Raw genomic sequence first — 24758 nt, 5'->3', positions numbered from 1 at the left:
CAAACACAAGATTTGGGAATGAATCCATTCCCTCATTCCCAAACCTCACCTAATAATGCTAAGATCAATTTCAAAACTCAATTAGATAATAGAGTACCTGCGGTTAGCCATGAAAATCAATATAATATTATCATGGAATAAAGGGAAGAAAAAAAAAACACGCTTATGAATTTTTAAGTGTGCACATATAATTATTATAAATTCAATTAAAGTCATTAACTTGCCAAGAAATGCATACTCAGACGTATTTGAATAACTTCACAACCCACTTCAAATAAAGTTTCCCTTACCTACACATGGATCACAAGAGTTGCACTTGAAGATACTGAAATTGTAAGTCCGTGAACTATGAATGTAGGTTGCTACAAGGCTATGTTTATGGTGAATGAGGGAGGATGCTCTTTTATATATAATCTGATGATGTTGTAGGAACTATATTAAAAATCTACTGATAAATTTAACATGCCAAGAAATGTATACTTGGATGATATTTTGAATAACTTTACTACACAATTCAAATAAAGTCTATGAATGAAGAACTTGTAATGGGTCACCAGAGAGTTATCAATTACAACAACACTGAGATAAGTGAAGATACAGAACTTGTAAGTCTATGAGCTGACAGTATTTTGCTAGAAGGCCATATTATCATATATTGCAAAGAACTTGGCTAGTTCTGAAAAATTCCATGACATCCATCCGCTCACGTCATTGTAACAGTGCCACTATTGGCCTGAAGTGAACGAAGTCTTGTTAAGATCAAATTGACAAGTACGTTTCCGTCAAGGAAAGGCTAGAAACACTTACCACCTTAGCCAGCTCACTAGCCTTATGATCGTTAAAGCCTAGAGAGGCCAAAATCTTATAACCCGGTTCTTCTTTCTCAGACCAAATACCAAGAAGCATATGGATCGTGGTTGTCTCTCCTTCCTCACCTACTACCAACACAACAAAGACCAATCAACCAAGGCTGATGAGACTTAAAATTAGTGGAAAACAAACTTTAAAAAGAGAAAAATATTAACAATTTGAAACCCACAATTCGTAATTGTTGGGCAGCAACATATTGCACCTGATAAATAAGGCTATAATCCAAGTGTCCAATAAATTCTAATTTTGAAATTTTTTTAATGATAATTCCAATGTGGTTTCACATGATGATGACTAAAGAAAGAAATTTCTCACAAGTGGAACATTCTAGAGCCTATAAGATGCATCAAGGAGAATGCCAAGACCATTGGAGACTAAGGAACTTGTAGAGAACAGGCTTCTTTTCTTGTGCAAAGCTTTTTTTGGTGTAGAAAGAGTGATAAAGGTAAGATTTTACACTTTTCTCCTCAATGTTAGATAAAAGCAGGATTGAAAGGTCTTTTTGTACAAGCTGTGAACAACGATTTATCTAGTTTTTCATTATTTTTGTATTATATAGATTTAAATTATATAGGTGCAACCTCATTTTATTCAGTTTTCATTGCACTTTTGCTCTTTATTAGACTTCGATTCTTTACAGGTTGAGACATTAGTCGAAGAAGGATTGAAGTATCTCGTACAAGGTGTTGACATTGATTTATTCCATTGTCGTTGTACTTTTATTCTCATATTATACACTTGGAATTATAAGACTTAAGAAGGATGGAGAAATCTCTTGTAGGAGTGGAATTTTGAATTCATTGTAACCGTGATGTACGTAGGTTATATATGTTTTTAGATATTTGACGCATATTCACTTGTATTTCATGAATATAATCTATTTTTATTGCACCTTATTTCATTATTATGTCATACTTCCATTCTATTTGTTCGAAGATCTGATCTTTCCTTATTTTCATTGACCGGGCGCATTCATTTCGAAGCAAAGATGGAGCATGGAGCAAGTTTGGAATAGAATTCAGCAAAGCATGGTCATGTATACTTCCCAGGGTCATGTCTACTTCCCAAGGTCATGAAGCAGGATAATGCCAGGGTCATGTCTACTTCCCAGGGCCATGAGGCCGAGTCAAGCCAGGGTCATGTCTACTTCCCAGGCCATGAGGCAGGGGCATGCCAGGGCCATGTCTACTTCCCAAGACCATAAGGCAGGGTCAGGCTAGGTCATGTCTACTCCCCAAAGCCATGAGGCAGGGTCATGTCTACTTCACAGGGCCATGTTTACTTCACATGGCCATGAGACACAGTCATGTCTTTTACCAGGGCATGCCTATTTCACCAGGAACATGAGACATGGCCATGTCTTTTACCAAGGCCATGAGACAGTCATGTCTTTCACCAGGGTCATGAAGCACGGCCGTGTGTCTTCCCAGGAGCAGACTACACTAACGCACACAATCATGCCTTCTCTCCAGAGAAGAACCAGGAACAGGTCATGCCTCCACCAACAACTGTCTAGGAGGTGGTCATGTGAAACCACACGATTGTGCCCCCCCCCTTCCAGAGCCCAACCAGGGCAGGCCATGCCAAAGATCTAGAGAAGAACCAGATCGGGGTCATGCCTTGAGGCACGACCGTGCCTCCCCATCCAAGGGCAACACACGCCCTGGCCGTGCCCAGGGGCACGGTCGTGACTCGATAGGGGTTGTGCCCCCGCCTATAAAAGGGACTTACCCCCTCCCTCCCTTTTTAACTCATCTTATGTTCTAATCTAGGGTTCCCGAGCCTCCATCTCCAACTGATTTTGACGATTTGTCCACCTCTGGAGCTAAGATACCATCCAAGAAGACCGGTGACGCATAGATAAGCATTCCTCTCTTCTCTATCTCGTGTTTTGGATTGTAGAATTTCTTGTCTTTTGATTGTATTTCCTACGCAATGGAGTAGATCTCCATATCTAGGATGTATGAAGTAATTGTAATGCGTTGTTGATGTATGAACTATATATTTAGACATTTTCTTGTGCAATGATATGTTTTATGGACTTGTTCTTATATGCTATGTCTTATATGTGTTTGACGAAATATGCGTGAAATTAATACATTTAAATGTAGAATTTTAGTCACCGTGTAGAAGGGATACTTTGGTTTGTTTAACCGAGAACCCTATGACAAAGAGCATCCCTTACTCTCTAGGGTATCGTCCTTGAAACAGAGAGCAATTCCCTACAAAAGAAGCTAATTAGAATTTAGAGGATTTCTCCCAAATTAATATTAGGAAGTGACTTGTCTAATCTAAATTTGTATGACTGGAGGCCTTTGACAGAGGATAGCACTTTAACCGGACTTTCTAGGTTACATCTTCTACTCAGTTATATTAATCTACCATTGGGAAGTAAATAGAATTGTATTACTGGGGCCTTTAACCGGACTTCTAGAGTTGCTTCTTTACTTAATAGCGTTAGAACTTGGGTAAACTCTCCGATGCAATCTTCGCGGGGTTGTATCGGACTTTAGTTAGAAACCCTACAATGTGGCAAAAGGCGATGCCCCCGCCAACCCATCCCTAGACCAACACGGAGGAAGTAAATCACGGGTAGCTACTAGCCATTAATGCAGTAGTCAGGGCATGGGGGAGGGCATGCTAGGATGTGCCGAGTTAGTTAGAAACCCTACAAGAGTGTAGGCATGAAGGTAAGGAGATGAATGCATAGGGACATTAGCATGAAACCGAACTCCTAGCATCTCTCACCCTCAAATCCAACCTCACCTTCACTCATTTACGCTCCCTCTCTCTACTCTCTTTTTTCTTTCTCTCTCTTCTCTCAATCTCTCTCAAGCATTCGTGAACCACCTTTCGATTGTCTAGATAATTAAAAAAAAGACAGTCCAATGCATGAACCTCCCGCCATACGGGTCCCGAGAAAGGATCCATTGTACGATTGTCTAGATAATTCACAATGTAAAATCAACTAGTGCTTAGTCAACAATCTTTGTGGGATCGATATTTTTATTACTTGACGATAATTGTGCACTTGCGGACACAGCACAACGATAATAGGCACAGTGGTTAACCCATGCAACGAGGATTCAATTCTCTCCCAAGGCATATCATATGTCCGCGGTGTGAGAACTACTGATGATGTTGGCCGCCACATCAGGAACCGCTCACGCTTCTGGATTTACCCAATGGGTGAACAGGAGGAAGGTTGTCCACCTCCAAAATTAGTCAGACCCAAGGCCTCGATACCTAGATTAACAAAAAAAAATGATTTGTGTTAATGCACATAGGTAAACAAAACTTCTACCTTGATATTGATGGAAATGATTCCACATTCTAGAGACACTAATTTCATATCTACAAGTGCATGATTTTAGTCAATGAATTCTAGCAAGTGGAGTAGAGTGGTCGTCAAAGTCATACGTGATAGTAACAAATGGTATATGAGTCGAAATTGTCAATATTGGAGTAGAGAATTTAGGGATTGGTAATGGGTGGGGCAGTTGGAGAGCATTACGATTTTCTCTATTCAAAAGCTCAATAGGAGGTCCACTTCCACTTTGTAACAATTGAGGATAACAAAATCTTTGATGCAGCAAGGTCATGAGATACTCTACCCAGTAGAGAGAAGCGCAAATCATTAGATATTAAAAAGAGCGACTAAAAAAAAAATGTGGAACCGCCACATCAGCGGCCCCCCCTAGAGCCGATCCCACGGATATGGAGGGAGGTAAATGCAGGTACACAGCTGAAAGCGCATAGCCGGAACGCTAACCCCAGGCAATGACACTCCGAGGATCGAACCCTAGATCTTTCGGCCACGAAACTATACATCCCCAGTTGTGCTACGCCCTGGGGACTAGGATATGATAGAAGCAAGAGTAGTTAATCCCATCAGATTATGCCTTACAAGTAGGACAATTGCTACTGTGGCCAATATGACAACAAGGTGTTATGTGAAGATTGAAGACATGTTATATGAAAACCAATGTCATAAACTAAATCCATTTTAGAATATAACAGACTAATCAAGATCTTACTAAGGAACAGGAAGATCAAGATCTTATTAAGGAACAGGAAGAGATCCATAGGTTCGGATTGTATGGCCAAGGCATAGGATTGTAAGATCCTCCAATTTAGTAAGAATAATTTAGAAATATATTTGATATAATTTATTAAAACTATTAGTTTTAAATATATAATATTAAAATAATGTTTCAAGCATTATGATTCCAATATCATAAAGCATAAACTTATTGTAAATTTGTGAAAAATACAATACAATTTCATTAAGAGACATATACCTAGAAGTAGAAAAATTATCATTTCATATCAAAGTTACTACACTAGTTAGAGTAAGTGTCAAACAGCTGTCACAACCTGTACAGATTTGTCAAGCTGTGAACAGATTTCACAGCTTGTATAGTTATGTCAAACAACTGTGAATAGATTTCACAGCTTGTACAGAAATAAAACAGCTGTGAGCATAAAGTAAAAAAATCAAGGAATTTAGTTGGAAAGATATTAATTTCATATATACAGAATAATTAGTTTTCTACTCTCTCTTATATTGTAATGTTGTATATAATGGGTATTCCTATTCTGAATGTAATATAATTTTCAAGTAATATCAATTCTATCCATATTTTTCACATGGTATCAGAGTTTTAGCATTCATTGCTAATTCTCTTTTCCACATTTATTCATCATGGCTGATTCTCAAACAACCATTTCAAACAACCCTAGTCAATCTATTGTGTTTGATGACGATAGTTTAGCCCAGAAAATTAGTGATTTGCAGAATATTCGGGGTTCCAATCAACTCAACGGGAAGAACTACTTGAAATGGTCTCAGGTTGTTCGTATGTACCTCAAAGGCAAAGGGAAACTTAGCCATATCCTTGGGACAGGACCTACCACGACTGATCCAGTTTTTGAGGCATGGGATGAAAAAGACTCTATGATTATGTCTTAGTTATGGAATTCCATGGAACCATCCATCAGTGATACATGCATGTTTCTCTCTACTGCTCATGAAATTTAGGACTGCATTACCCGCACTTACTTAAAAGCCCGTAACACTGCCCAAGTTTATGAACTCAAAGTCAAAGCATGTGCTACTAAGCAGAGAGATAAATCGGTCACTGAATATTCCATGGTTTTGCAAAATTTATGGCAAGAACTCGATTACTACTAAGTAATTGAGATGCAATGTGCTTCAAATGTTGCTGTTTTAAAGAATTATATTGACAATGAGTGTGTATATGATTTTTTAGCCAGCTTAAATCCTGAATTTGATCAGGTCTGGATCCAAATCATTGGCAAAGACTACATGCCATCCCAAGCAGAGGTGATCTCTCTACTCCAGGCTGAGGAAAATCGACGAAGTGTGATGCTTGAGCCCCAACCCATGGCTGGATCAGTTCTGACTCACAGGAGAAAGATAAGTATGGTGTGCCTCTGATTAAAGACAATAAAGTCCATCTTTGGTGCAACTACTATAAGAAACCTCGCCACATCAAAGAGACATGTTGGAAACTACATGGTAAACCACCAAATCGAGAATGGGGAAGTCGTGGGGGGCAACACAAATCTCAAGCACACCTGATCGTGCAATCCCATATTGAAGACAACTCAATCCTTGGCAGATTCAACAGTGTAGAAATTGAGAAACTTCGAGGATTGTTGGGTTCTCTCGATAAACTATTTGGCGCATGCTCTTTGACACTCTCAGGTACCCCCTCACTCTTCTTATATGAATACCTCAAACAATTTGTTTAATAACTCATGGATAATAGACTCCGGTGCTATAGACCACATGATCCCCAATTCTCAAAATTTTCACACTAATAACCCCAGCCCAAGTAATAGAAAAATTATAGTAGCCAATGAATCTTTAGTCACTATTGCTAGTTTTGAAAATGTTCAACTTACTCCTAACCTTATCCTCAAAAACGCCCTCCATGTACCAAAACTGTCTGCCAACCTTGTTTTCGTTCAAAAATTAACTACTGAACTTCACTATCATGCCATTTTTTTTCCTTCTTATTGTGTTTCCTAGGACCAGGACTCAGGGAGGAGGACTGGACTTGCTAAGGAACATAGTGGTCTTTACTACCTTAAATCCACTAAGAAAAATAATTTGTCTTTGTCCTTTCACAGTTCTTTCAATAAGGACAATATTTGGTTGCATCACAAATGTCTTGGTCATCTCTCTTTTAGAGTTTTAAAGATCATGTTTCCTCATCTTTTTCAAGGATTAGATGTTCTGAATTTCAATGTGATGTTTGCAAATTGGAAAATCATTCTCGTGTACCCTTTCCTATTAGCAATAAAAGAAGTTCTACTCCCTTTCATTTAATTCATAGTGACATATGGGGTTCTTCTAATATTCCCAATGTTTTTGGGGCTTGATGGTTTGTCTCCTTAATTGATGATTGCACTAAGGTTACATGGGTGTTTCTCCTCAAACAAAAATATGATGTCAATAGTATTTTTCCTAATTTTCACTCAATGATTCAAAATCAATTTGGAGTGAAAATCAAAAGCGTTAGAACTGATAACGCTAGAGGAAAAATAGAATAGTAGAAAGGAAAAAATGGACACTTACTCAACACAACGCGTGCTATTCTTTTCCACAACAATGTCCCTAAATTCTACTAGGGAGAGGTTATCTTTAATGTCACATACATGATAAACAGACTTTCTTCACATGTCCTAGATAACAAGAGTCTCATGCAACTCCTTAATAAGTTTTATCCTCATTTCCGAACCACAAATGGACTCCTAGGATTTTGGGTGCACTACTTTTGTCCATATCCACAGTCCACTTTGAGGTAAACTAGATCCTCGTGCCACAAAATGTGTCTTCCTTGGATATTCATTCACTCAAAAAGGGTACAAGTGTTATCACCCTTCATCTCAAAAGTTTTACATCTCGGCTGATGTTACCTTCTTTGAACATGCCCCGTTCTTCTCCAAGTCATATCCTCGAGGGGAGATTTTAATGACAAAAGATAGTAGTTGTGAGTCATTTGAACTCATTAACGCTCTTGATCTTCCTCCTACTCAAGTTTGTATCGAATCACCTTCTATTCCATCTAGTGAGTCTCCTCCTAGTGATACTCAAGTATCCCTCAAGTGTATTCAAGGAGAAAAGCCGCTCCAGAAGCGGTACAAGTCTACGAACCTCAACCACAAACCTCCGACCCTGATGCTGGGATAATGGTAAGTTCTGACCCACCTTTACAATCATCTACTGAATTATCCACTGACATAATAGATAGCCTTAACTTTCCCATTACTGTTAGAAAAGGTTATAGAGAATGCACCAAACACCCTCTCTATCCTCTATCTCACTATGTTTCTCTTAAACATTTATCACCAACCCACAAAAGATTCATTGTGAGTCTAAATACCATGACTATTCCCAAAACTGTTTCTGAGGCATTGTCAAAAAGGGAATAGAGGGATGTCATAAGGGAGGAAATGGATGCATTAGAAAAGAATAAGACATGAGAGGTTGTTGAGAAGCCAAAGGGGAAGAACATTGTTGATTGTAAGTGGATTTTCACATTAAAATACAAAGTAAATGGATCTCTTGAAAGATATAAAGTTAGGTTAGTGGCAAATGATTATACTCAGACTTATAGGATAGATTATCAGGAGACCTTTGCTCTAGTTGTAAAAATGAATAATGTCAGAGTTCTACTTGAGTTGCACACTTCAACTGGCAACTCCTACAGCGTGATGTGAAGACTGAAGAATGCATTTCTTCATGGAGATTTAGATAAAAAATTTATATGAACCTCCCACCATGATTTAAAGGCGATACGGGTAATAGAGTATGTAAACTGAGGAAGGCTCTTTATGGTCTAAAATAATCTCATAGGGCATGGTTTGGAAGATTTACAAAAGTCATGAAGAAATCTGGGTATAACCAAAGCCAAGAGGATCATATTCTTTTTGTTAAGAAGGAAGATTACTGCTCTCCTAGTCTATGTAGATGATATCATTGTGACTGGAAATCATGAAAAGGAAAAAAACATTATCTAAAGCAGCAACTAATAAAGGAGTTTGAAATAAAGGAACTGGGCAAACAGAAGTGCTTCGTTGGTATTGAGGTAGCATACTGTACCAAAGAAATTTTTATTTCTCAACAGAAGTATTATGTTACTGATTTATTAGCTGAAACAGGGAAGATTAGATGTATACTGATTTCTAATTCAATGGATCCAAATCACAAGATAGGAGAAGCTAAGGCAGAACCAACTGTTGACAAAAGAATGTATCAGAGGTTGGTTGGTAGGCTCATATACCTTGCTCACACTCGTACAGACATTTGATATGTTGTGAGTATAATCAGTCAATTCATGCATGATCCAAGATAATCTCACCTTCAAGCTACTTACTGAGTATTACATTACATGAAAGGCACTCCGGGAAAGGGAATTTTGTTCAAAAGAAATGAGACACTAGCTTTAGAAGCTTACACAGGTGCAAACTATACAAGTTCTCTAGTGAATAGAAGATCAACTACAGGATATTGTACTTTTCTTGGTGGTGAGAAGCAAGAAGCAAAATGTGGTGGCAAGATCATCCGCATAATCAGAATTTAGAGTCATTGCTCAAAGATTATATGAACTACTCTGGTTGAAAATTATTCTGGATGATTTGAAAATCAAATGGGAATACCCCATGAAACTCTATTGTAGCAATAAGTCAACTATAAATATTGCTCATAATCCTATTCAACATGATAGGACTAAACATATTGAAATTGATAGACATTTTATCAAGGAAAAATTGGAAGAAGGATTAGTGTGTATGTCATATGTTCCGTCAGAATTACAATTGACTTATGTGTTAATAAAGGGACTGAACAGTTCTAGATTTCACGATCTCATAATCAAACTGGAATGGAAAACATCTATTCCTCAACTTGAGGGGGAGTGTCAAACAGTTGTCATAGCCTGCTGTCATAGCCTGTACAGATTTCACAGAATTTCACAGCTTGTATAGCTGTGTCAAACAGCTGTGAATACAGAAATAAAACAGATGTGAGCACAAAGTAGGAAATCAAATGATTTAGTTAGAAAGATATTAATTTTTTATATACGGAATAATTAGTTTCCTATTCTCTCTTCTATTATAATGTTGTATATAATGGGTGTTCCCATTCTGAATGTAATATAATTTTCAAGTAATATCAATTCTATCCACATTTTTCACGGTACAGATAGGAAGAAATAATTAAAGGGGGGATGATGTAGCAGAAGCTATTAATTTTATTGATTCGCGCATGAATATTGAAAGTAATCTTCTAAAACCTGTTGTTGATTCGTTAGAATATCAAGGAATAAGGAAAAGAAAACAACACAAAAATATTATTGATTAGGTAGCCTAAAACCAATTAAGCAATGATTTAAATAGTCTAAAAAACCTAAACCCAAATATAAACCGAAAAGGCTTTTATTGATGTTTCTGCCCCTAAAACAAGGCCCCAAAACCTATATCGTCCGCATGGCACCACGATCGTGATAGGGAACACAGGTAGATTGTGTTCTGAGAATTCCTCACCAACATCCGGAATGGGACGCGACTATACCTAGCAATGTAGGACCTTGTCCGATGCTAGAGGGGGGGAGTGAATAGTGTAATTGTCGTTTTCATCATTCTTTTCTTTTTTATTAGAGACGTTAGAAACGCAACAGAATAATAACAATAAAAACAATAAGAAAAAGAAACTAAATTTTTTTACTTGGTTCTCAACCCCCCAGGGCTAGTAGCAACCCCCCAGGGTCAGTAGCTATGCACAAAGCGGTCATCCACTAGTATCTTTCTCCTTTTTGGACTCTTCCGGAGGCAGAGAAACCTCTTACAAGTTGTAAATTTCAATCACAAATATGAATAATAAAACATGCAATATAATAACAAAAAGAGTAAAACAAAACTCGTAGGATCGGATATAAAGCCCTAAGTGGCGCAACACTCCTACCACACGAGCGGAGTTTGGATCACTTTTTGAGCACTAACACGAAAATGGACATTTGCAAGAGTTATTGAAAGACGCCGCATCGACTCCCCTTTTATACAACTCGAGCAGCACTTCTCCTATCGACTGGAGGCCCTTTGGTCGACTGGGTAGCTATATCGACGTGGCTGCAAACTTGATCCTCTTCGAGATAAGTTTTTGACCTTCAGATTGACCAGACAGCCTCCGATCCCCCCCTGACTTATTTGGACTCAGGTTGACTTCTGATTGATTGTATTACCTTCCGGTCGACTGTATCCCGAGTCTGGTGACCCAGACTAGTTCCCAACTGGCGCCTGAGCCTTTGTCCAACTGTTATTTCCTGCAAAATAAACAAGCAAACAATAAGCAAAACAAGCAGAAATCTAGTACTTGGTTTACCTAACCTACTAGGTTTTCTTTGCCAAGTGCTCAGTTCCTAGCTAACCTACTTAGACTTGTTTGCCAAGTAATCAGTTTCACTCCACTTGGATTTGTCTGCCAAGCAATCAGATCCCAACTGACTCTACTTGGACTTGATTCACCTAGTTCCCAACTATGACTTTCTTGCTTGGTTCCCAACCAAGCCTTACCTCCTGCCTAATTCCCAATCAGGACTTCAGTTGTCTAGCTTCACTCACTAATACTTCTCTACTGTCTAGCTTCACTCACTAGGACTTTTCCACTAACTTCACTCAATAGGACTTTTTCACTCACTATACAACTAGGACTTCCTAGTCTCGCTAGAACTTCCATCAACCTACCAAGTATCTGGTCCTACTTGGACTTCTCAATCACTTCAAAGCTTTAGTCAACCTTGACTTTGCTTGGTCTCTTCACTCGATTAACCATGATCAAGTTATTTTATCATCCTTGACCAAATTCCCTTAAACATATTGTTCAAACCAAACCATCAAAAATCTAGAGACGATTGCACCAACAAGTAACATGGGCAGGCCGTGTTCCGTGAAAGTTTCTCCCGCATCATTCTTCCCAGGTTCGAGAAAATTCACCCTCGAATTGCTAGTCATATTATCAACAGAAGAATCATCGTAGAAAAGAATCGAATGTTTCATATTAAAAACATTGAAAGTCTTCAAGTGACTAGGAAGCCACAACCGGTAAACATTATCATTGATCTTCTACAATATCTCATAAGATCCAATCTTCTGATTTTTAAGCTTAAGCTTATTATACTTGCCAACACCATGCTCAAGAATGGGATTCAAAGTCCACTCATATGCAATACTAGAAACACGATGTATAATGTCATGTTCTTGCTTGGATAACAAAGCTTGTTTGTTGTTTTGATGTCAACCATTTCTGCCTTTTAACAATTCTAGCATAATCTAGTCTTTAGTAACTAGTGAATTATCACAACTAATCTTGAGTGCCTCGAATCCCTCTTTTCCACTGCCCGCTGCGTCATCATCCCATCCCTTTGGAAGGTCGAGCAATTCATCCTCCTTGTCAAAATCCGGTTTCTCTAGATCTCCTCCTTCCTGGGTCCCAAATCATTGATATCCTTAGCATCATAATAATCATCTCCAAACTTTTCTTTCATCTTCTTATCATACGCCGTTGAATCAACTTCCTCCTCGAAATCATCCTGTCTACCGCAGCAAAAGACGCCTTCTCTGCTTCCAAGAATGCCTTGATACCTTCATTGTAGACCTTTGAGTTGTATTTTAAAGGCTCATCCTCAAATTCAGGCCCATCTTCGATCAAGTGCCAAGCATTAACATCCTTCAGGTACAAAGGTCTCTCCTTTTTGACAGTAGTCCGCTTTGCTCTCTCATCATCATGGACTTCATCCTCCTCGTCGAATGAATAGATCTTTGCATTGCTATAGAGGATCTCAAGGTCATTCTTCTTGTTCTTAACAAGCGTCTCGAAAAACTTGAGTTCATTCTTACTGACCAAATTGATATCCTCCTCCACGTCGTCATTGAGAGTTGGATCGAGCCCTACAGAAGCCCTAATATGTTGCTCCTCACGATCTTCATCATTGGATTCATCATCTTCCTCACCACTACCTTCGGTGTCCTTTTCATAAACGTCCTCCACATTCGAGTTTGCTTAATGATTGTTATTGCATTGGACCGAATTTCCTTTATTTTGGTTTCCCAACAACGTTGTCATCCTCTCTATTAGCTGATCCACAAACAATTCTAATCGTTCGTCGACAATCTCTCGAACCTATTGCTCCATATCATGATCAAAAGTGTAATCGACGTGTTGCAGTCTTTTTGGCGGCATGATTCCACAAGATCACCTCGCTCTGATACCAACTAATGTAGCGGATTTCGTTGATTTGCACATGAATACTAGAAACAATCTTCTAAAACCCATTGATTCATTAGAAAACCAGGGAATAAGGAAAAGGAAATGGCACATCCAAAAATATTATTATTAAGAAGTAACCTAAAACCAACTAAGCAATGATTTAAATAGTCTCAAAGACCTAACCCAGAAAAAGACGAAATAAACCCAAATATAAAATATAAGCATCTGAAAAGGCTTTTCATAGACGTTTCTGCCCCTAAAACAGGGCCCCAAAACCTAACTCATTCGCCTGCCACCACGATCATGCTAGTGAAAACATGCAGACCTTGTCCCGTGCTGGAGACTCCCTCGCCAACATCCGAAATGGGACACAAGAATGCCCAGTGACACGGGCAAGTCCAGTTCCCTACTGCTAAAAGATTCTCCCGCATTAGGAGGTGAGGCGAGGATCCAAATAGTGCAAATCTAGATTGACAATCCAAATCTTCAAGAGATGTTTAGAGCTATATATGCAAAGCATATAGCCATCAGATGAAACTACCCAGAGAAGAAAATAGAAACTCAAGTAGTGTGTATATAATCAAGGTTGAGAATGTTGTTGCTCTTATTGTCAAAGGAAAAACAACCACTCATCTTCTATAGCATGGTATTTGGACTCAGTCCATGCAATAAACACTTCCTCTAGGTGTGAGTTGTTTTATATTTTGATATGGTGGTGACTAGGATCCTGAGTCTAGAAGAAGGCTCAACGTGGAAATTTAGGGCTTGGTATGGTCAAACTCAGTTTGTTTGGAGGAGCACATCAATCTTGGAGTAGTTGACCTTTCTCTTAAAGACAAAGAGGATTTGATTTGACTAAACCTCTTAGAATTTAAATAGGAACAACTAAAGAGTAGTTAATGGTTGTTTTAAGTGTGGTTAGTAATATAATTCCTAAGACAATAAATTATAGAAAGTTTATATCATCTAGGGATATCCCAGGGACATGTGTAAGGAATTTAGAGATCCTTCTTTGTGGTCGAGTAACACCATTGGCCAAATCTAGGGTTGTAAACAAGCTCAGCTGAGTCAAACTTTCGGGTGTTCAAGCTTTCTTGATAAGGTAACCGAGTCAAGCCTAAAATGAACTAAGTCATTGAAATGATTGTTCAAGCTTGGCTTGGTTAATTTTTTATGAACTTGAGCTTGGTTCAAGCTTGGCTCGAGCTTGGTTCAAGATTCAAGCTTGTTTGATTGTTTGAAATTTTTGCTTGTTTGATTGGTTATTGAGCTTGATAATTCAAACTTGTATGTTCATTTTAAAAGTTTCTTTGTTTATTTAGTATATTGATAAGAATTTTATTAATTAACATGATTCGTGAACATCGTTCACCAACGTTGTTGACAAACATCATTCACCAACGTTGTTCACGAACATCGTTCACCAACATTAACGAGCTGAACACATATGTGTTCAAGCTTGCTCGTTTAGTTTAACGAGCTATTCAAACTTGTTTATTTAATTGATCTTATATATATTGAAGAAACATAAACAAGCTCTTATCAAGTCAAATACTAAGCTTGTTCACGAACGTTCGGTTTATTTACAACCCTAACCAAATCGGCTGCACAAGGGCTCAACCAAGGAGTTAGGTACATGGACCAAATGACTTTGACACGTGCGATGTACAAAAGGCTAGTAGAAACAAGACACCTTTGTAACATCACTTTGGAGTTTCAAGTCAATGCGCAAAACGATATGTCACCGAGGTGAAGATTGTTGAATTTCGCATAATATTGGTCCAATAAGCCTAAATGCCCAATAAACCCTATTTTAGGTTATTTTATTGTTTTTAGCATGGTTTCAAAAGGTCACGGGTTCGAATCCCGGAAACAACCTCTTGCAAAAAGCAGGGTAAGGCTGCGTAATGGATCCTTTCCCGGGACACCACATAGCGGGAGCTTCGTGCACCGGGCTGCCTCTTTTTTTTTAGCATGGTTTCAAAAGGTGACTGCTAGAGTTGTGAATTTCTTGTCAGTGGAACATTCTAGAGTCTAAGAGATGCCTTGGGAGCAAGAAAAGGTTGTATGGGACCAAGAGTCTTATAGATAAAAATGGTTTGCTCACTCGAGAGAGATTTTGAATGTTCAGAAAAAGCTTAGATGGGATGTTTTTCCAAAGATGTTAAGAGAGGAAGTTCAAAGATGAAGTGTGAACTTCAATTTGTCAAGTTTTCATTCCTTTTGGATTTATATTATATAGACTTGGAAGTTCTTTGTTGATGGAGATATGCTGATGTCAACCCATGTTAAATTATTCTTATAATTGTGTTTTGATAATTAATCAAGGTAAATGAGAAATTTACTATGACTCCTTATAGTGAAGGTTGTTTTGTAGACTAGAAGAATGGGTTTTGGTTCTATATGTTTTGGGTTTAAAAGAGTGAATGATAGTAAGTGGTGCTAAAGTGGTCTCCAAGTCAATTCAAAAGTATTAAAGGTACTTGTGATCCAATCGTCATGAATTTATTATAAAATTTAAACATTAGTAATTTCACAAGACACTATTGGGCAGCTCGGTGCACGAAGCTCCCGCTATACGGGGTCCCGGGGAAGGATCCATTGTACGCAACCTTACCTGCTTTTTGCAAGAGGATGTTTCCAGGATTCGAACCCGTGACCTTTTGGTCACATGACAACAACTTTACCGTTGTGCCAAGACACTATTATCAAAAAAAAATGGACTATGAAAAGTATCTAAAAGTGTCTAATCCAAATAGTTTTTAATATAAACATACTTTCTAGAGATAATGGTCAAGCTTTCATAAGGTATCAAATGATTAAGTTTTGCGGAATTGAGTTAAGCTAAATTTAGGTCTTACAAAATAAGAATCAGTTTCTGATTTTAAGCTATGGTCATGATCAGGTAGATAGAAAAAGAAGGTAGCTCACACAGCTACCACAAGAAAATATAGAGCATAAGAAAAAATTAGGCATCACCAAAATATCATGGTTACCTACTAACCTGATTTCAATTTTTCATCGATGGCCTTATCAAGAGCTCTTTGTGCTGATTCAGTCAAGGGAATTTCCTCAGGGCTAACAAAGAAAAGGTCTGATTTGCCTAATAGCTTGACAGTTTCCTCTCGCACTTTAAAAAGAGTAATGCCATTTGCATGTAAAAACCTTGATGCATCGTTTGTTCCTGACAAACACCAAAAGCCATTATTTAGTGAATAACTGTGATTTAACTTATGTCTTTAAATGCAATAGGCTAATAAATCTCATATGCAATCCAAAGGCAGTTCATGCAAGTCAAGCCAAGAATTCGAACAAAAGTGCCTTTCGAAGCTTGAGTTGCAAGCTTTTCTGTCATTATAGATCATAGAATATCTTGGTGATTTTGTTGCAGGAGTTATGTCAAAATTATGTTAGAAGATAAACAAATGCTTCTGGAGTATGCCAGAACACTGAAGTTTGCTGAAGAATGCAACTTTTAAAGAGGTTTTATAGCAAGAAATACTTTGATTCAGTTTGTCAATCTAAAGCTAAAAGTAAGAAACATCCTGCACTGATTTACTATGCTTAACACCCTTTATTGGCAAAGGCAATAAAATGTGAATTTTAATCTGGTGTGAGAAAATGTTAGTTATGAAAAAGATTACTAAAAAGTCTCTAAATGGAAAAATAATGTAAAAAGAATTAATGATAGCTTACTTATAGGTAATACCAAATTTTGGAATCTAGAGGCCTACCTTAAACATGCATAGAGATTCAAAAACGGCATAAGAACCATAAATTTTATCTTTGGAATCAATCATAATTCCTAAGCATTTGCAAATGTGAACATTTTACTATTTTATTTTGAACCTCTCCATCTCATTATCATAGCTTTCTATCCACTATTGAAATTGAAAATTATATTAACTCAAATATTTGTCCAATACGTGGGATCCTTACCCTTTTTATAAATTGATGTCACACTTATTTTCATAAAATAATAAGACTTTTCTAATAAAAACCCTAAAAACTTTTACCTACTTTTCTAATACTTTCTAAACAGAGTTATCTGAGACACATTTATAAAATATTAACAAAATATATTTTACCACACTCCCCCTCAAGTTGGTCGATAGATGTTTATCATTCTTAGCTTGAATATAATACTTTGAAACACTGAGCTAGTTAACCTTTAGTAAGTATATTTGCAATGTCCATGTGTAGATAAGTAAGAGGTACAAAACAACTCACTTTCTAGTTTCTCCTTAATGAAGTATATCAATTTCAAAATGCTTTGTTCGATCATGTTGTCCACAAATTATGGGCTATGTTAATTGCATACTTACTATCATAATAAAGTCCCATTGAACCATCCCACTTAATCTTCAAGTCTCCTAAGATGATCTTTAACCAAAGTAGTTCACACACTTTAAGCCATTGCTCAGAATTCTGCATCTGCACTATAACGTGCCACTACATCCTATTGCTCCTCCATGTCACGAGGTTACCACTAAGAAAAGGTGGAATATTCAATGGTTGTCAGGAGGTCAACCACTGACCTAAGATAATCAACATATGTATATGTCTCTAGCACCAAACCTCCATTTAAACAGAATTCTCTTCCTTAATGTTCCTTTGAAATATTATAATACTCTGTGAGCTGCTTGCAAATGAGCTTCTTTTGGATTATGCATGAATTAACTAATCACACTGACTGCGTATGCATGTCTGGTTGTGCATGAGACTCATAAATAAGTTTTCCTTCTAGATGTTGGTATATTCCCTTATCTACTGCACCATCTTAATTTGTTATTCCAAGTCTGAAATTTGGGTATATTAGAGTACTTGTTGGTTTGCATGTTGTCTTACTTGTTTCTTTAAGAAGATGTGTAACGTATTTCTAATGGGAGGTAAAAATGTCTTGCTTAGAATGAGTCACCTCAATCCTAAAAAAGTATTTTAATTTTCCTAATGCTTTGATTTTAAACTCCTTCACCAAAACACTAACTTAAAAGTTGTCCTTCCTTATCATCATTTCTGGTCACTATTATATTATCAACGTACACTAAGAGTACTTTTACTCAGTGATTGAAATGTCATTCCGTGCCAAGCGGCAAGGACGGTTTTTACTGTTCTGTCGGGGAAGCGAAATCAGCACCGTATGCGCAGCCATTTCGAGTGCGTCATCACGTCACGCGGCACGTCGCGAGCAGCAAGTGAGTCCAGATGTGTCGTTGAACACTTCTGGCGACGCCTAGTCGCGGGACGCTTCTGGCAGAGCTAGAAGCGTCGCCAGACACTTCCAGTGCCGCCAGAGGCGTCGTCAGATGCCTCTAGCGTCGCCGGATGCCTCGTCCGCGGAGACATCTCCAAACTTATTGTTCAAAATTAATATTACGATTTAAATAATTCAAACAATTCCCACTTATGTATAATATTTTGAAGAGACTTTCATAAACCCTAATTAAATTATCTCAATAAAATATAAAAAATATATTTGAAATTTTAAAAAATTAATAAATTTTAACTTTAAAAAAAATCCTAAACAATTTTTAAAAAATATAAAAAAATTAAAATAAATCAAATTTATATTCTGATATATTTTTATTATTTTACATTTTTTTACTATTTTAATGTTTAATTAATATTCTAATATTTTTTTACTATTTTAAATATATGTTATTTAAATTAATAATTAATTAAATGAATAAATATTTAATTTATATAATTATTATATATAAAATAGCATCTTTGTAGTACAACAACCAAGTTTATCCCACTTTTGTATTAATTTATATAATTATGATTATTTAATTTAGGCATTGGAGAACTATAGAGTTTACCTAAGTAAAATGTTACCAGAATCAATGCTTCCATTTGATGTCACTCCTTTTAATATTAGTAAGGTAACAGATTATGATGTATCAATTTTAATTCGAGTTATTGATAGATCAAATTTTTTTAAAGAAAACTATATTTAATTATTTTTCTAACAATATTAAGTTGTTCAATAATGGAGCACTTATATAAAATCAATATATTAACTTATTTTTAAATTATACACAATAAACATATTTATCTAATAATTACTATATATAAATAAAAAAATACAAAAATCGTATCGACACGGCATGATACGATATCGAAACTGTATTGTTCTGGTTTAGGACTGAAACCCTAGCACGGGTCGAGATTTTAAACCTTGCTTTTACTCCCCTCAAGAAGAGTCTTTAATAAACAATGTATGATCTCATTAGTTTTCTCTACTGTGGCAATCATAACTCTTGCAAGTCTAATATGGCAATCCATGCTCGTGGTAATTACTTAAGTTCATATAAAATTTCCTTCAATTTGATACAATATAAGTATCCAAATTATTTCCATATCCTGGAGACCTCCATATAAATTGCTTCCTCTAGTTCTCCATATTTTAGTATAGCCCTTGGCTACTAGCCTTGCCTTATACATCTCTATTGATCCATCTACTCTATATTTCACTATATAGACTCATTTACACCCATAGGTTTCTTTCCTTCTAGTAACATAACCAATTCCCACATTTTATTCTTCTGCAATCCTTAATTTCTGCATTCATGGCTTGTTTTCATTTCTTATTGGATAATGCCTTAGATAAGGCGATAGCAATGACAATGTTGTTCATGTTATCCAAAAAGGTTTTATATGATGATGAAATCTATTGATAAGATAGGGAATTAGCAAGAAGATATAAAGGTCATTTCGTGCACTCTCTAGTTCCTTTTCTGCTAGCAATGGGGAGATTTATGTCCTGCCACCTACATGGAATTCAATTTCAACTTGTACTGAAGAATAAGAAATTGTTAACTCATGAAAATCGGTGTTAGATTCTCAAACTTGCATTAATTCAGGGACAACTATCTTATTCCTCGAGCCTACCTTGTCAAGTTCCACATTCTCAACGATAAGAGTAGGAATTTTCAGAATTTCCATGCACAAGTTCAGACATAGGATTTGACACAGATTCAGACATAGCATTTAATCCAGGTTCGGATTTAGGATTTGATATAAATTCAAATACAAAATTTGGTATGAACTTAGATACTCACTTGACATTTAAAATAATGACAAATCAAATAAGAAATTTTTGTCCTCATCCTTCGGTATAGAGTTCTCCCCTTGAAGATAATGTCTAGTGAAGTAAGATGCTTATTCATTTAAAGTAACATTGACCAACGCATAAATCTTTTTTGATGGATGATGATAACACTGGTAGCTTTTTTGAGTTTCAGATAATGTACAAATACACATTTTTTAATGCACTTGGGTCTAGTTTACCTCTACGTTATTATGCCCAAGAACAAATAACACACACCGAAATATCCAAGATTATTTATAGTGTGTATGTTTGGATAGAATGTTGAAAATATTCTTGTTGGACTCTTAAACCCAAGAGTTTACAAGACAAGCGATTTATAAGATAACCAATTGTAAGAACTATTTCTCCAAAAAAGATTTAGGCACTTCATTTTAGAATTAAAGGACTCAGCTTAACTATAAGAGATTACCATTTTTCCTTTGACTCCATTTTTTGTGTTGTATTGACACAAGATGACTCATGTGCTATCCCTTCTTTTTTAAAATAAGAAGTTAGGACTTGATTGAAATAATCCCTAGCATTATATGTTCTAAACCATTTGATAGTGACCCTAAATTGGTTTTTAATTATGGGAAAAAAGACAGGATATTACTAACATCAAGATTTATTTTTAAGTAAAAATCCAAGTAACATGAGTACAATCATCAATGAATGACAAACCATTTTGCCCCAAAACATTAGTAGTAGTAAAAGGAACCCAAATATTACTGTGAATGAAATAAAAGGGAAAAAAAACTCTTTTATCACTTACTAGAAAAGACACACATCTGTGTTTAGCAATTTCACAATGGAAACTCTCAAAAAAATTAATGGTTCTAAAAGATGGGTGTCAAAGTCGGTGGTAGTGAAGTCAAATCTTATCATTATTAGATAAATAAATTTTTGAAACTAAAATGGAAGGAAATTTGTCTATGGTACATTTCAACATAGTTGAATCCGGACATTTCAAATAGTTGAGTCCATTCCATTCTTTAGCTTGTCCAATCATCTTCCCCGAATCCTTGTTATGAAATACACAACTATGATGAAAAATCACGCACAACAGAAATCTCAAGTAACCTTTTGGATAGAGGTAAGGTTTGTGGACAATCTAGGGACATGAAGAATATTTTTTAAGATTAATGATGAGGTCATTTTAACATCTCCTACACTTGCTATAGTAAAAGAACCATCAGCTATTGCTATTTTCTTATTGCATGGAGAGTCCGTCGAAAAGACACTTGATGAATGGGTTATATGATCGGTAGCTCTTGAATCCATGATCCAAGAGTTGAAAAAAGCTGTATCCAATAGAGGATGACAATTTATCCTTATTTGTTCTCCCTTATGTCCCCACTCTTGACAGAGTGGTTTTCCATGAAACTTCCAACACCTCACAAGTACGACATGCCTCTTACAATAAGTGCACCATAAATTATTACAATCAGTATATTTGTAATTCTCCAGATTGTTGAGATAAAATGACCTTCTTTGACTTTGTTATAGCAATTGTTTCTACAACTTCTCATTTTATAAGTCAAACTTGCAGAAGTATTGATAAGAGATAGAAAAAAGTCAGCATTAAGAGATAGAAAAAAGTCAGCAATGAAGGTTGAGCATCAAAGCAATATCTTGCTATAAAAGCTAGTAAAAAAAAATCCAACTATGTGCATGGAAAAATCAACAATAAAGGTCAAAGTAACAAAAAAAAATCTAACTATGAAGGCGGGAAAAAAAGGAATCTAGCTACGAAGACTAATAAAACAAAAAAATAGGTAATGAAGGTCAAATAAAGGGAAAAATCCTACTATAAAGGTTGGTAAAAAGAATCCAGATGTGAAGGTTGATAATAGGAAAAAAAACACAATGAAGATTGATAGAAATCCAACTATGAAGGTATTTAGGGTTTTGATTGAAGGCATCATAAGGAAAAAGAAAAAGTTATAATAGAAGAGGAAACAAACAGCCTATAATTAGCAAAAATAACAGGAAAGAGATTTTAAAAGATAAGAATGGTGGGGAGAGAAAGAAAAGAGACTATAACACTAATACCATGTTGAAATTGAAAATTGTATTAACTCAAAAATTTATTCAATATATGGGATCCTAACCAATTTTTTAGAGATTGATAACACGACTTATTCGTCAAAACTAATAAATTTTTCTAATAAAATCCTTAAAAACTCTAACGGATTTTTCTAAATAGACTTATTTAAAAAAAAATAAACATTACAATATAATATTTTCCCACATTCTCATATAGAACTTTCCATTAGGAGGTTGAAGCCAAAGGTTCATATTGATAGATATTGCTTAGGGCCATGTAAGACATGATAACACAACTAAAAAAGGGGTTGAAAAGGCAATTCAATGAGATAGATACAATATTATATTAACCTATTTTTTGTTCGACCAGAAATTAAACCATAGCACAGCAATAAAAAGGCCAGATGTAGTTCAGAATATCATCAAGTAGCATGATCAACTATGCAGTGAAATGCATGAGCATACTTATTATATTGAAGTTTAACTTCTTTTCGACGTTATATTCATGATTTTTATTTTCCATTGATAAAGGTGAAAGGGGTAAGGCAGATCAAATAACAAAAACACTTGACATGGGAAACATAGTATTTCATATAGCCAATGGTGATAATTACATCCATCTTACGTCAAATAGTTGAAGACCCCAGTTTCATGTTGTTGTTGTATTAGATTTATTTCACACATGGTAAAACATAAGCAAAGATTGGGATAGTAAACAATCTCCTATTGCCAACTAATACTTGAGGAAATAGCTAATGACTTCCAAAAGGAAAATTTCCACCACATGGTAGAAGATTCGTCCATATTCTAATCTCAACAATGTTTTCTTTTCTTTTATGGTACAAGGCCCATATTGTGTACATAAGACATGTTACATGGGATTAGAATCCAAGACCACCCGAACACAACAGAATGCAGTGGCCATCATAAACAAGGGCACATATAGAAAGCTTTCTAAAGTTAAGCAACCAGAAGGAAACAACATTGATCAAAGAATGACAGAAAGAGTGCTACAATTATTAGTCCAATCAGCTCAATTGTAAAGAAACTAAAATAGTTAAACTAGAAATTTGGGTGAATAAAAAATAATAAACAGTGTAGAAGAAATCCAACTGACCCTCTACCAAGATACCCATAAGAAGGGCCTCCGTTCCCGCTGTAGGGTATTTGAGCCTTCTCGCTTCCACTTCTGCCAAGGCGAATGATTTTATGGCGCTCAGCGACCATCTGCACCATTCACAACTACCGCCATTAACCCTCATCAGAACAAGACCAAATCCACCCTCATCACCCAAAGGAAAGCACAGAAGAAAGAGCAGGAGGGTTCTATAGCTTACTTGGGCATTTTCTCGGCAGCAGCCATTTCAGGTTTCCTAAACCAAAAATGGAAACGAATCAAAAAAAAAAGGTGGATTGGGGATCTAAAAGTAAGCTTACGCAGTAGGTAGAGCAAAGACAAGGGCGGAGGAACGGAGGGACGACAGCGGAAAAGGCGGCCGCATGGGGGAAATGAAGAAGGCGTTGGGGAGGACGGAGACGGAAACGGAGACGGAGAGCCGTGTAGGGCGGTTGGACGGCGTGGAAGCGGGCATGGGAATTTGGGGAATGGAGAGGAGTCCGGCGGCCATTTCGTTCGCCGTCGACGGACACGGAATTAGAAAAGGTTTACTGACACAAAGGGCAAGGAATTTTGACACGACGATGGCGTTGTGGCATATTCGTAATTTGTGGGACAATAAAAATCGAATTAAATTAAATTTTAACTGATTTATATTTTTTTAATCAAAATCGATTTTAAGTAAAATCGAACAATAAATTAAATATCATCAAATTAATATAAAATTAGTTATTATATATTTAGCTAATTCTACTAATTATATGCATACCGTTAATTGTCAATTTGACTCAATATATTGAGACAGTGATTTTTTGAACACGAATATATTTGAAAATTTTAATTCATATTTAAAAAATAATGGCTTTGAATATATTGAGTCAAATTAGTATGTGAGGATATATATATAGTAAAAAAAGATAGACGAACATATAGGAACTAGTTTTATATCAATCCGAGGTCATTTGGTCTATTAATCGATTTTATCCAAAAATGGTTGATGAACCAAACGACCTTAAATTGACATAAAACTAGATCATATATGTTCGGCTAGTTCTCTTGGTTATATAAACACCCTCAAACGTCAATTTGACTCAATATATTATAACAATGGTTTTTTAATATAAAAATTGTTTGAAAAATTAAAATCGTGTTCAAAAAATTATTACTCTCAATATATTAAATCAAATTGATGTTTGAGGAGATAGATATAATTAAGAGAACTAGCCAAACATATATGATCTAGTTTCATGTTAATCTGAGATCGTTTAGTCCATTAGCTAGTTTTAGGCAAATCGATTAATGGACTAAATGACATCAGATTGATATGAAACTAGATT

At 36.2% G+C, this 24758-nt stretch overlaps 1 protein-coding gene across 4 annotated transcripts; it reads right to left on the bottom strand.

The window, feature by feature from the left end:
- Nucleotides 1-463: 463 nt before the first annotated feature.
- LOC122034984 (ATP-dependent Clp protease ATP-binding subunit CLPT2, chloroplastic-like) lies at nucleotides 464-24005 on the bottom strand. Of its 4 annotated transcripts, none has more exons than XM_042594339.1 (6): nucleotides 23742-24005; nucleotides 23642-23677; nucleotides 23422-23546; nucleotides 16170-16349; nucleotides 808-938; nucleotides 464-733 (listed from the first exon to the last, which is right to left on the bottom strand). In XM_042594339.1, exons 1-6 carry the CDS (start codon nucleotides 23930-23932, stop codon nucleotides 704-706), a joined length of 693 nt encoding a protein of 230 aa, XP_042450273.1. In that variant the 5' UTR covers nucleotides 23933-24005; the 3' UTR covers nucleotides 464-703. The 4 variants fall into 4 exon arrangements, with proteins under 4 accessions (XP_042450273.1, XP_042450274.1, XP_042450275.1 ...); XM_042594340.1 differs by having other exon boundaries at nucleotides 808-935; nucleotides 23742-24004; XM_042594341.1 differs by having other exon boundaries at nucleotides 23422-23531; nucleotides 23742-24003.
- Between the last annotated feature and the right edge of the window lie 753 nt (nucleotides 24006-24758).

Source organism: Zingiber officinale, chromosome 11B (genome assembly GCF_018446385.1).
Source record: "Zingiber officinale cultivar Zhangliang chromosome 11B, Zo_v1.1, whole genome shotgun sequence".
In the NCBI taxonomy this organism is placed as follows: Eukaryota; Viridiplantae; Streptophyta; class Magnoliopsida; order Zingiberales; family Zingiberaceae; genus Zingiber; species Zingiber officinale.
The sequence above is the reverse complement of the archived record's forward strand: the minus strand, read 5'-3'. Positions and strand labels throughout refer to the sequence as shown.